The following is a 13,500-nucleotide window of genomic DNA, read 5'->3' on the forward strand; positions in this document are numbered from 1 at the left end:
GCAGCGCATTGCATCCTGTCTCCTAATTGGCTTAACTGGCCGTCACCCAAAAAGACTCGGCTCTGTGCAGCAACAAGCTGGCCCGAGTGTTTCCTAACCGGCAGCCGGTGCTTCGTGAGGAGGTGGGTCCCTTTCAGTGCTATTAACAGATGTGTTTTTTTTTCTCTCTTCGTTCTCAGGATTGGACATTGATCCTATGACGCATGCCCGGAAGAAACAACTTTTCCTTCTGAAGCATCCAGCTGGTTCTGCTGGCCAGGCTTCGTCCCCCCCAGGCAGCGGGAAGATGGACAGGACACGGGCAGAGGGCGGTGAGCAGAGGGACGGGGATGGCACCGAAAGCACCAACGGGCCCAGTGGGTTTGCGGGGCCGAACAAAAGCAAGAACTTGCAGGAAGTCCGCAAGACGTACCCGCTGCGCAGACGCCTGCTCCCTTCGGTGAACAAAAAGACCTGCAAAGTGCTCCTCACCAGGCTGGAGGATGTGGCCGGATCTCTGTCGAAGGAGACGCAGAGCTGCAAAAAGAAGGACCTTCCCAGCTGGGTGGAGGGCTTGGGACCTACCTTTTTTGCTGAACAAGTGAAGCCCGTGGGAGCGGGGAAGAGTGATTCCTCTGGGGAAAAGTGCACAATAACTTATCCGGGGACAGACGAAGACCTTGACACCGCTCCTTCGGAGCCCAGGAAGCGTAGGCTGGCCTCGCTGAACGCGGAGGCTGTGAACAATCTGCTTTTTGAGCGGGACGATGGCTTGCTGTCTGGCAGGCGCTGTCGGAGGGATTCTGCCAAAGCCTCTGGAGACTGTACGGTCAAGAGCTTGCATTGCAAAGCTGGTGACAACTGGTCTGCCTTGGAGAAACCGGCTGTGAAAACAGGTAAAGGCAAAAACCGCCATGAGCCCAGTCAGAAATGCAATAGCTGTGAGCATTCGCTGGATGAGGTCTTCGATGATGGGACAAAGAGGGAGGATGGTACCGTCCCCTATCATCCCACCCCAAAGAGATTGGCCAGCCTGAACGCTGTGGCCTTTCTGAAGCTGACCCACGAGAAGGACCAGCCCCTGAAGCAGAGGAGTAAATCGGACGGGGAGGGCAAGTCCGAGAACCACTGTTCAAAATCTACGCTCAAGTGGGCCAAAGCTAGTCGGAAGAATTGCGTCAAGTCCAAAAAGGAAGCGGCGAGCTTGAAAATGGAAGGGCAGCACGGCTGGCGGGGGCTCACCCTGGGCACTTTCGGGAAAGCAGAGCAGCGGGACTCCTCTAGGCTCTACAGGACGGCTGAACCCGTCCCTTACGAATCCCTCTCTAGCTCCTACGCTAGCACAGAGAGCTTCTACCACAGACTGCCTTTGCTCATGGGTGGACAAGCTTCCATGAAGCCTGAGTACGGAAGACCCGGAGAGAAATCCCCAACTCCCAAGCAGGAATTCCATCAGCCTTCCTTTCCCGTGCAGCAGTTCCCTCCCTTGCCCGTTCCCGGGAATCACACGGATTGTGGATGTCTCTATGAGTCCTCGGATCTGACTCCGTTGAACGGGTTTTACGTTTGTTATGGCCAAAGTGGATACAGTGGCTACTCTCACTGCTCGGTTTACCCCAAGGATGAGCTTTCGCAGTCTGCAACCTGTGAGGGGCTCTTGGTATCGCCGGGCTCCTTGCCATCGGGTGCTCATTTCCAGCCCCTCCACTGGTGCAGCTCCCCGTACTGCTGTGGGGAAGGGACGGCTATTAACAGCTACAGCATCTGCGGCGTCGTGCACGTGCCGGAGGGCAGGATCAGCAGCGTGCACGCGGGACGGAACAGCTACCCCTACAAAATGCCTTTTGCAGCAGGTAAGGTGCAAAGTGTGAGCAACATCTCGGTTGGCGTTCCTAGGAGAAGAGGGCTGCTCTTTGCTTTTTTGCTCAGTGGCTGCTGGAGGTGTCTCGCGGTTCCTCAAAGCTTGGGATTGGAAAGAAATCCCTGTTTCACCTCCCTTTCCCCCAGTTTTAGCCCAGAAAGGCTAAAAAGCCCCTTGAAAATCTGACTGGTGTGGAAAGCGTGGAAGCGCTGAAAGAATCTAGGCAGGAAGGAGGTGACCGAGGGCTTGTTGTGCTGGAGCTGACTGCTTTGCCCGGTGTAAAATGCGTGGTTTCGGTTCCTAGATGCTCTGCAAGGCTTCTCGCTGTCTGCTGCTGAGCAGAGGGCCTGAAACACGTCAGGCTGCGTTGCCCATCCCGTCCCAAAAGCCTACTCTCACAACCGAAGCATCCTGGCAGAGCAGCGCAAAGAAGCAAGCGCTGCCTCGGTTGTCAGACTCTTCCCAGTAAAAGCTGCTCAGGGGATGCAGTCTTTTAAGGTTTCATTCGATCTGATCTGGCAGGGCTGAGCCATGATTCAGTTTGAGTCTACTGGTTGGACCGATGCTTGAATTTCTTTGCAGTGATGTAAGTGCTGGTAGGTCGTCGCTTTGGCAGATAGCGGTGCTCTTGTTTGCTATTCAACTGGAAAAATCAGGCCCCGAAATGGGGTGAATGGCAGTGGAAGGGTGGGGTAGTTGGTGAAAGTCACCAAGCAATGCACTGCTGCTGCTTCCAAACGGTGTGCTGTGCAGGCAGAGCTGCTGCTTGGCTGCTGGGGGTGTAAGCGTTAGCATTTCACCTAACCACGGGCACGTGGTTAATAATTTCCATTTTCCCTAAATATCTCCGCTGTCGTAGTGCTGCTTCCTACGGCAGGGGCCAGGCGGCGTTCCCTCGCAGCTTCGATGCCCTTTCGATCCCAAGACAACCAGCTCGGCAGCGTGTTCTCGTCTGACACCTCCCTGCCTGGTGCCCCCGGGTCATGCCAGCCTGCTTCGTTTTTTTCTTCAACATTTTGCATGCTGCTGCCTCCGATTCCCAGTAAGCAGAGGGGCTTTTTTCCGAGTTCAGCCTTCCCTGCAAGCCCGGTGGCTTCTCGCAGAGCTGGCAGTTGCAGGGTGTGTGTTTACCAGCAATGTGTCACCCCGCTGCTCTGAGCTTTTCCCAACGTGGATTAACAGGCAGCAGGATCCTTTCCTGCTGTAGCACATTTTTGGACGCAGCCCATTCTGGGTTAAAGCCTCCTGCACGTGTAAATGCTTCGCGGGCTCTCGTTCCTTCCTGTGAGCAGCTCGGGTTTAAAAGTCTCCGCATCAGAATAATTTAGACTTTGTTCTGCAGGCTGAAGGAGCTCTCCCAGCATATTAACAGGAGTTTGTGCTTAGGAGGTGGTTTTTATAGGTCTGCCTCTGAAATTTCATCCTCCCCTCAAGTGGGTTAGTTTAGGGAATTCAAGGATTACTCGGTTGGAAGCGCCAGGCTCCCATCTGAGAGCGTCGGTACGAGGGGATCCAACACGGTGCGTGACACAGGGCGGATCTGTCTCAGGTGGCATGTTCGAGTTGCAGCCTCTTGTGAGCAAAACAGGGGAGAGGGGATTCAGGGAAGAGGTAGTTCACTGCTCCATGGGTCCTGTGGGGATTCCTGAACTCACACCCTGACGTCTCACCAGCAAAGTTGCTTCAGCATCTGCTGCTCGGGGTGAGCAAACCCCAAGGATGCCCACAGCAGCCCTCAGGTCTGCGGTTCAGCACTAGCTTCGGTGCAGCCCTGGTAGGGAGGGAGGCCGATTTCCCCTTCTTGCAGGGGGATCTCATCCATTATTCAGCCGGAGCTTGGTGACTTCATGGCTTTTATTACCTTTTTATGTTCTTTAGCAGCTCTCTGTTGTGCAGCAGCGTGCTCCTGCAGACCTGCTAGGTCACGTTCTAGGCTGGAGGCATCTCCTGGAGGTTGCCCTCAGCTGCTCTTTCAGTCACCACTAAAAGCGTGCCTTCGGATGCAGGGGTTAGGGATGAGTTAGGGGTTATGATAGGGGTTGGGGATGATGTCTCAGTCTGGGGGTTGTCTTCCTGCTGACACAAGGTAAAATAGACCACACTTGCTCTTTTCTTGGCCTCAGCCTGGTTTTGGGGCTTGTTTTAGGACATCTGTAGGTGTTCCAGGCTGCTTCTGAGAGGCAGCAGCAGCCGAGTTACCTGTCGTGGTCACTGCTTCTGCCCTGGGGGCGCGGTTTTGCTGAAGGCAGCCCCGTGCATCATTTCACGCAGTTTTGATCCACGTTTTTTCGTATTTCTGGAGTTAATTTGGAGAATCTTCTCATTTTTCCCCCAATTACTTGAATTCAGCTTCTGGAAAGAAGCTGGCTTCTGCCACTGCCGTGGTTTAATCCCTCCCATCACTCCGATAAGCCTTTTATTTCCTTTATGCATATCGACAGGCTGGAGCGCTTTGGACGCTGGCCAGTCTGATGTGTGTTACTGGCTGGCAGGACTTGGGGGGATTTCAGAGGGGTTTGTTGTAGTGCAGTGTCATCAGCAACAACATACTGGAGGATCACAGGCTTAGAAACGTCTTCGCTTCTAGAATCCTGTGACGGTGCAAAATGAAATTACGACGCGAAGGGGCTTCGCTGCTGTAATGCAATAAAGAGAATTTCGGGGGACGGTGGTGGTGCTTTGGGACAGTCCTGGTTGTGTAGTCCTCTTGTATTTCAAATGACATTCGTGCCTCTTTTCCTTCCCTTCTCATAGAAGGCTGCAAGTCTCTGGACCAGCTGAACCTCACAATCCCCGTGGCAGGGCACCCCGCGTCGCCTGCCCACCCGCTCTCAGGATGCCCTGTACCCAGCGTGCCACCAGCTGCAGAACCCGTTCCTCACCTGCAGACCCCCAACTCCGACCCTCAGACCATGGCCCGGGAATGTCCACAGAGCTCCAAGCCTCCCAGCGGCTCCAAATCCGGCCTCCGAAACACCACGGGCTGCCTCCACGCCTCCGACAGCAAGGCGGCGGGCGGCCACGGCCACCCAAAGCAGCAGCGCATCAGCCGGCGACGGGCCACCAATGGCTGGATACCCGTCGGCACAGCCTGCGAGAAGGCCGTCTACGTCGTGGTAGGTGTCTGTGGAGCACGGATTTCTTCTTCGTTTTGTTGTTTTCCTCATCTATTTTTCTCCAAATCCATTTGAGCATCTTCATATTACTGAGGTCATAGAGGTTTGGGGTCTTGCTCCAAGGTAAAGGTGGTCGCTTGATGTCTTCTAAAACCTCCTGGACACGTTGTGAGTCAGCAGCCCTTTGGCTGGGCTTTGAGGCCGGGCTGTTGGCTCTGTTTTTCTCGCACACCCTGCATTGCCTTGCGTGACGGGAGGTTTGGAAAGGAAGGAAAACCTGCTGCTCCTGTGCTGGCATCAGCCGAAATGCTGTGGTGATGAACACTCTGGCATTTATGAGGGTGGCACCCATGAGTCCGTCTTACAGAGATCATCTCCAGCTTCTTCCTCCTGGGTTAGGTCAACACTGAGAAAATAAGGGATGGTTTAGCCTTGCTCTAAGATCTGTTGTCCAAAGGTAGCTCCTGTAAGCTTGTTCAGTAAACGTCAGCAGTAAGGAGAGCCGTGGCCTGGGCAGACACATCTGTGATGCCACTTGGTGTGATGGCACAACCTTGAGCTGCTGTGAGCATCACCTAGGTTTGTAGTTTCAGCTCTCAGAGCTGCATACAGGTAGCAAGGGCTATAGGAGGACAAAGCCTGTGGAAGCTGGAGATGGGCCTCTTTCACCCCTCACTTACGCTGTGACATGTTGAGAGGGGCAGCACACCATGAATCTCCTGAAGTCCCTGCACAGAATGCTTCTCATTTTGCTTGGACAATCTGGCAGAAGGCTAAACCCATCCTGCTCGGGCATTCTGAACTCAGTTTTCAGAGCAAAAATTAAAAAATAAAGCTCACGGTCCTAAAAGCAATCCTTTTGTAACATGAGCAGGTGCTAAGGAAATGCCAGCAGCCTTGTTACAGAAAGCTTTACGCTGCTGCCTCGCTGCTGCTGCCTGCCTTGTTCGTGTGAAATATTTCATTTTTTATTTGCTTTCTTTCGATGTTTATATCAAAGAAGCACAGAGCATTCAAAATACACCTAGCTTCCAGTGCCTTCGGATATGAAGAAAATGCACAAGTAGGCAGATAAAGTGGTGGTTTCTCTGAAGGAGGGTCTTTTTTGCAGAATTGAAGGAGCAATTGTTCTTGGTTTAATTTGAAATAAGAGTATTAATTTCACAGATGCATGCTTTTGTGAGACTTGCTGTCCGGTTGGTGAGCTGTTCCTTCCTGCCAGCACAACACAGGAGGAATAGTTGTGCTTTATCTCATGTTCTGTTTGAAAACGGTGGCCACAAATGACCTGCAAGCACTTGGATGCTATTCCCTTCTGAACTTTCTTCACCTAGGAATGCCCCGAGTAGTTATTTTGACCTGGTCTTTGCTTTCGTAAACCAACACAGTGGGAAAAGGGATGCCGGGGGCGGTCTTACGGTGATGACTTCTCTTGGAGTGGAAGCACTTAACTTGTCTAAGCCTACTGAGAGCTTTTAGTTCACAGCAGGACCAGAGAATTCTTGGATCGAGACAGCAAACAATAAACTAACTTTTTGCCTGTATGCTTGGGCTGCTTTTTCTTCTGTGTGCCAATGCTGTAGAATGAACCTGAGCCAGCTGTTCGCAAGAGCTATCAGGCTGTGGAGAGAGACGGGGAGATTATCCGGGTACGAGACACCGTCCTCTTGAAATCAGGACCCAGGAAGAAATCGATGCCGTACGTTGCGAAGATATCGGCTCTGTGGGAAGACCCCAAAACAGGTACTGTGCCAAAAGAGTATGTTTTTGCTTCCCTGCTTGACAGATGAGGAACTGGGGAGGCGACGGATCTCGGAAGAGCTGCAGGCTCGTTAGGCTACTCCGCTGCTGCCAGGGTGGGTGACAGGGGAGGAGATTAGCTCCGTGGGTTTTGTTCAGACTGTTCCAGGAGCTGAAATGCTCTTTAATCACTAGCCTGGGACTGCTAATCAAAATCTTCCTGGTCGTGAAAGCACATAATATCAGCCAAGTGCACATCTTAGCAATGATCTCCTTTATTATTCCATTGCAGCAAACATCTGGGGAGCTGCTGTTTACTCAAACGCCAGCAGACACGTGGGCAGGGAGTTGGTGTGGAGCACGGCTTATCTGCAGAGGCTCTGATAGCACCCGAGTAGGGGCGGGGATGGGAGCAGTGTGCTTTTGGTGTTCAGGTCCTGAATCTGCCTGCTGAGGGCTGAGCATAGGAAGCCGTGTCAAGTGTTGCAAAGTGCAGCTCTTGCTTAAAAGGAAGAAGGGCAAAAAAAAAAAGTATTTTGTAAAAAGTAATAGTGTGTGGTGAGGCCAGGCTCGGTCATGCCATCCAGCAACAGCGATTCTGATGGTGATATGGGAGGTCACGCTGCAAGCTTTGGATGAGGATCTCCTCCAACCCCTGAGCTGCAATGGAAACTTTTTTTTTTTTTTTTAGGGAAATGCTTGATTTTTGTGCATAGCCCACCCCTTTGTGACAATGTAATGCAAGTAGAAGGGGGTGAAGGTGTGATGGGAAAGCAACGTGACTGACTCGGTGCAGCTCCTTGCTGTAACAAAAGGACACCTAGTTCAGCATGAAATATTTATCACGGCACAGCTGCCTCTACACGAGCGCCATGGAAATGAAAGGGAGGAAGCTGGATATTAGTGGGAAAACACTGTGACAGCACTGAGCCTTGACATTCTGCAATAAATCTTCTTGCAGGGGAGCTGATGATGAGCCTCCTGTGGTATTACAGACCGGAGCACACTCAGGGAGGCCGTAACCCCAGTATGCACCAGGTGAGCCACCCGGACGCGAAACTAGAGGCCGGGGCACGTCTATATTTTTGTGAGAAGAGGGGATTAGCCTGAGGATCCTCCTGCATGCCTGGGTGGCCTCAAACTTAGGGGGCTGAGCTGCCGTGTGGAGGAAAACGGAGCTGTCTCTTGGCGGCAGCGCAGCTGTTGCCAGATGTGCGGAGCGGCGCTGCCCTACCCACGGGTTTTCCCCGGTCTGCTGTCGTATGTGGAAGCTCTGGGCTGTGACAGAAGCTGCTGCGTCTTTCTCGTGGCTGCCTCTGGTAAATTTTAATGTTTCTTTGCTTAATCGGAGAAAATCCTGAGCGTTAAGTGAAAACTTGTTTTGACTTCTGCTTTAGGAGTAAGGAGGAGTGAGTTTATATTGAATCAGGATGAGGAGCCTCTCTGAAAAGGGTTTTCTGATTCACACCGAAACGTGGCGCTTGATGCAGAAACTCCCACTGAAATTCTGCAATTTTGATTATGCAGGATGTCTGAGTAGATAAGTCACGTGGTGCCTTTTTATCATAAAAATCCCTGAATCTGCTTCTTCGGCTCTGGAAATGTGTTTGTTTTGTGCAGAAATGCGGATGCATCATCCACCCCTGTTTAAATTTATGACAAGAACTGGACTGATTTGAGGATGTTGTGCCAGAGTTAATAGAGTTCACTTCTAAGAAGAAAAATGAGTGAATCACTATGACTTCATGCCTTGTTCTGCTTTGCTTGGACTAGTGTCGGGTGGCAGAACACGCTGTTTTTAAACCAGGAAGGAAGAATTTACTGCTGTTTTCAACCCATTGAAATCCTTGATGCCTTTTTTCATTTAAATAAAATTGTAATGGTGTGAGAGAACAGGACTGGAGAACAGCCAGGGAATTGTACCTGCCTGACTTGCAGGGCAGAGAGGAGTTTCTAAACCAAAATATGCTACCTCATAGCTTCCTGGTCTGTAAATGAAGCGAGAATGCATCCAGTTGCATTTTAGTGTGGGGAGAGAGCCAGTAGTCTGGTTAGGAGGAACTGAGCCACTTTTCTGCACACCTGCTTAATTATACAAGCCTTGAAATGAGAGATTGCCATGCGGGCTGAGTAACTGCGATGGGCTTGCCAAAGATGACTCAGATCATTTTGATGTAAGGAGTAGACCAAAACCTCAACGTGCAGAAGCGAGGTGTGGCATTTTCAGTTTCTCTGATTAAGCCTGGCCCCAAATGGTGACCCTGGTTTGAGTCTTCCCTTCCAGCCTGCTTCCCTGGGGCTGTGAGCAGAAGCAAAGCCTGCAGGTAACGCTTCCAGCCTTGTGCAGAGCATCTGTATTACTACAGATCATCTCTGCTGATCTAACCACATCTGAAATTCTTTAAAACGGCTCAGTCTGGGTTGCCCCGTGTCTAACCAATCCTGCCTGCTACAGAGCCAAGTTTCCTAAATTACCCTGGGAGAAGAGGCTATTGCTACTTCCCTCACTAAAACAGCCTTTTAAATTGGATTAGGATGAAGAAATGGTAGCAAAGGAATAGGTTGCTTTATCTTTGATATAGAAATGGATTAGAAAGACTCTGAGAGTGTGTCACAGGCCATTAGGTAAGACTGCAAAGTGCTATTCAAACTCTGTTTCTACTCTTAGCTGTACAAATGAACGGGAAGGGTTTCCAGCACAGGAAAGGGACATGAATGAAGAACATCCCTCATCCCTAGGAGCTCAGAGGAACGTGTGGGTTCAACCTCCTGCCTGCAGAAGCATTGCCCACTGGGTTTTCTGCATGTGGTCTGAAGGGTCCTTTCTTGTGGACCCTGTACAAAGTCAGGTTTAGGATAAGCTGGAGCAAAAGCAACCTCTTGCAGGGCCACAAGACACCTGCAAAGTGTCTGACTTATTTGAAATACTGGCTCTAAAGAGCACCTGCTATGAGCATGCTGTGATAGCCTTCTCTTTGAGGTGATGGGTGAAGGAGTGGGGCTGGCCCTGCCTCCCTGCAGCTCCTGGCCAGCTGGGTGACCGCCTCCTTCCTTCTCTCACAGAATGAGATCTTTGCATCCCGGCATCAGGACGAAAACAGTGTTGCCTGCATAGAGGAGAAGTGCTACGTGCTGACCTTTGCAGAGTACTGCAGGTAGGTGGTGCTCTTAACTTGCTGCTGTTCCTGAGACCTGTGTCTGTCTCCAGCTCTTGTCACTCTTTCCATTTCCAGCCATCACCCAGCAGAACCTCCCCTGCCCTACAAGCTTTGGTCCAGGTGGAGCTGGATGAGCTGCACTCACTCTCCATACAAGTTTGGTATTGGGGTCTGGGAGCACTTCTTCCACGCCAGGCTCATTACATATCTCATCGTTTTGTGTATGAGATATGCTTTAAGGGGCTTACCAATGTTTGTACTTGTATGATCTTGGTACCACAGCATGTGGACGTCTGTTAGAGGACAGTGCAGGAAAACCCATAATGATGGACCTAGTTCAGTGGTAAATTCAAACTGAGCAAGGCTGGAAGTCATCTTATATGGTGGTCCCTCTGGTATATGGATGTCCTAGTTAGCTCAAATGCCTGCTGATCAGCTTTTGTCAGTGTTGCTACTGGATCCTAGCAGTCGTGCCTGCAGATTTGGGTGTTCTGGGTCGCTTGGAGTAGTGACTAAAGCACTTACAGCTAAACTTGTGCTGGTTGAATGGAAACTCGGTCAGTAAGAATTTCAGAGCATCCATATTCCATTTTGCCATCCTTGGTTGTATGGATGAGCAGAGCAGAACGGAAACAGGGATTGAATGGGCACACAAGTCCGTAACGCAAAATAGTGCTTGAAATGTCTTCAGTTTTGCTGGCTGTACATGTATGTTGTTGACTTTGGAGTCTTACCACAGAGGGCATGTTTAAGTCCTGCAGCTCTCTTCTTTGTCCTCCTGCTCCTAGCCTAAGGCTACGCTGTTTGAATTTCTAAAACCAAACTTTTCCAAACTCATTTTAAACTAAATTTTGTTCTTTCTTTTGAAAACTAAAAACCAACCTAGGGCTTTGGACTCAAACAGCTCATTTTGCTTCTAACAGTCTGCTCTTCTGGAACAGCTGTTGGCAGGGTTTTTTTTGTGTGTGTGCTGCTGTGGGTAAGGTTACCTTTGAGCTAAGTTCCCTGAAGGCATCCTGAATTCATCCTTTGCCTGTGCGGAAGTCTGACAAAGACATAAAGCTTTTCAGAAGCCAAGAAGTAGCTCTTAAGTGATTTAGGAGTTGTGGACTGCTCGAGCTAGCTCTGATCAGCTGTGAGATGGCTTTTGTCCTTGGACACTTTTACCCAAAGGATTTACTAATGCAGGCTGCAAAATCTAGTCTGTACCATAGGCTTTTGCAAAAGGGTTATTAATGTATCCTGGACAGGAACAGCTGAGCACCTAGAACAGGGGATTTTCTTGCTCTGGATAAGAATCCGAGAAGTGCTAGTGCAGTTGGTGGCATGAAGCTGTTGCTTTCTTGTTACTCTTACCTGGTGTGAAAGACTCGGCAGGTTTATCCCTGACCACAGCCAGGCTGTGTGACTTGCCATGCTGCAGGCAGCTTCTTCAGCCTAGATGCAGGTAGCACGGTTGGTGTTTGAAACATGCATGTGTAAGGAACATGCACATATCCAGTGTTTGGCGTGAAGCTGAACTGGCTTGAGTGCTCACAAAATGATGTTCTTTTTTGTTAGAGGTTGTCTCAGGAGCTTGCCTGAGCTCCTCCAGGATCACCCTAGTAGGTGCACGGGGCATTCAGTCATGGGGACCTGATTTAATGGGTGATGGTGGTGGTAGGGGGACGGTTGGACAGATGATCTTGGAGCCCTTTCCCAACCTTAATGATTCTGTGACCTGAAGCCAGCTCTTTGCTGTTTTGTGCACCTGACTTTGTGTGGATGCCTGTTAGGCAAAATGTTGGAGTGCAGCTTGGCTAGACAAATGTTTTCTTCTAGACAGAAAGCCTTGTCACTTACTCGGGGAGTTGTGGGTGGCTCTAAAATGTTGCAGGAGGTACTGTTTATTTGCCTGTAACAGGCACAGTTAGTTTGAAAAGCTGTGTCTGACCCTGCCCTCATCGTACCCAGCCCCTTTGTGTCCATCCAATGCCCTGATGTGTAAGACTTTTCCAGGGCTAATTAACAAAAACAAGGCCAAAGTAGTAACAACAAGGTGGATTAATTGCAATCATCTTTCATACTGTGTGGAACCTGCCAGTGTAGAGAGCAAAACCAACGTGTCACTTTGTACAGTTCGGTGTAGGATCAAAAGCGAGAGCTGTGTCACCCTATTGAGCAAAGGTGACAGCTCCCCATGCTCCTTATCCTTGGGCAGCCACGCTCATGGTCTCCAGTTAGAAAGACTGACACAAACAGTGAAAATTGTGTGGTGAGAGATGAAGGGAGTCCACACTAACTCTTCCAATGTCGTTGCGTTGCAGATTTTGTGCCTTGGCAAAGCGTCGAGTCGAAGGGATCCCTGGCAGGAAAACCATTATGGTTCCTCCCTCGGAAGAGTACTCCACGCCTCTGCACCGCAAGGTGCCCGAGGACACTGACCCCGAGCTGGTTTTCCTCTGTCGTCACGTCTACGACTTCAGACACGGGCGCATCCTGAAGAACCCGCAGTAGTGCAGCCCTGCAGTGGGACCGCGGTGAGGGGCGAGCAGCACCGGAGAGCCGACGGCGGGCTGGCAGCCTGGGACATGCGTGCGCTCGTGGCGACTCACCTCGTGCTGCTTGCAGAGCAGAGCGCCCAGCGCTCTTTCCTCGGATTGAACAGCACGCGCGGGAGCAGATCCCTGCGGAGGAAGGCAGCAGTTGAAAGCACAGCACTTCGTTAAAAGCATAAATGAAAATATATACGTATAAAATAAATATATGTATATAGATATAGGTACTTGCATATGTAAATCTATATCTATATATGTATCTAGAGATGCATATATTGGGAGGAGGGGGTTGTAGGGGATAAAAGCCAGTAAGCTGAATCCAGAGCCATCGTTGGTGGGGACGGTGGGAAGGTGCAGGAGGGATGCTGTGGTGCGTTGGATGAATCAAGCTGTGATAGTTCTGTGGTTTTCGTGCCCTGATGTGTAGTGGGAGGACTGAGACCGGTTCCTTGGCAGAGCGCAGGAGTCTCCTCTGTCCCACAGGGAAGAGGGAAGGTTCCTGGTGAGCGAGAGCTCCCCTGAAATACAACAGTTGCTTTTGAAGCTACCTGGATGCAGAGTGGCGTTGTGTCATGCTTGAATTGGTTTTGCTCCATCAGGGGGAAGAGGTAGCCTCTCCCCCCCCCCCCCCTTTTTTCCCCTCCTAATCTCTCTCTTCTCCTCACCTTTTTAAGAGGCGTTCTGCGATTCACCACCCGGACTAAGGCTTGGCAGCCAGGCTAGGAAATCTGCTCCAGCTCAGAGGCAGAGAGGGAGCCGGCAGGATTTACCTCCCAGTGTGGCATTGCAGAGAGCCATGCATCTGTCCTAGGTGCCCTTCCCTGAAGGATCACGCATCCGATACGGCGCGCTGCCAGCAGGCATGCATTGCTCTGGAGCTGGGAGCACACAAAGTGGGCTCCGTTGGTGAAAACCACGTTTTCTCCTCTCTTCTGAGCATTGCTCTTGCTCTGATGGTGCAGAGGGCTGTAGCGATAGAAGTGGGTTTACTCCTTTCTTCCCAGTTTGTTTTTCTGTAATGTCTTTTAACCCCACGTCTTCAGTGTGAAGCTAGGCACCTGGGGGGGAGAAATGGCAAACACACTCTGAGTGGTTTTTGGCTTTTTTTC

At 50.8% G+C, this 13,500-nt stretch overlaps 1 protein-coding gene across 2 annotated transcripts in view; it reads left to right on the forward strand.

Moving 5' to 3' along the window:
- The window catches only part of BAHD1 (bromo adjacent homology domain containing 1), a 34,083-nt gene extending 21,145 nt beyond the window's left edge, over positions 1 to 12,938 (forward strand). For both annotated transcript variants that reach the window (XM_084522720.1, XM_084522721.1), the window contains exons 2-7: positions 180 to 1,832; positions 4,595 to 4,956; positions 6,540 to 6,699; positions 7,658 to 7,734; positions 9,760 to 9,851; positions 12,161 to 12,938. In XM_084522720.1, the coding sequence (XP_084378846.1) occupies positions 197 to 1,832; positions 4,595 to 4,956; positions 6,540 to 6,699; positions 7,658 to 7,734; positions 9,760 to 9,851; positions 12,161 to 12,350 (2,517 nt within the window). In that variant the 5' untranslated portion in view covers positions 180 to 196 and the 3' untranslated portion in view covers positions 12,351 to 12,938. The remainder of the gene's footprint in view (positions 1 to 179; positions 1,833 to 4,594; positions 4,957 to 6,539; positions 6,700 to 7,657; positions 7,735 to 9,759; positions 9,852 to 12,160) is intronic.
- Positions 12,939 to 13,500: the final 562 nt, after the last annotated feature.

This window comes from Aythya ferina (assembly GCF_964211825.1).
Source record: "Aythya ferina genome assembly, chromosome: 5".
Taxonomy (NCBI): domain Eukaryota; kingdom Metazoa; phylum Chordata; class Aves; order Anseriformes; family Anatidae; genus Aythya; species Aythya ferina.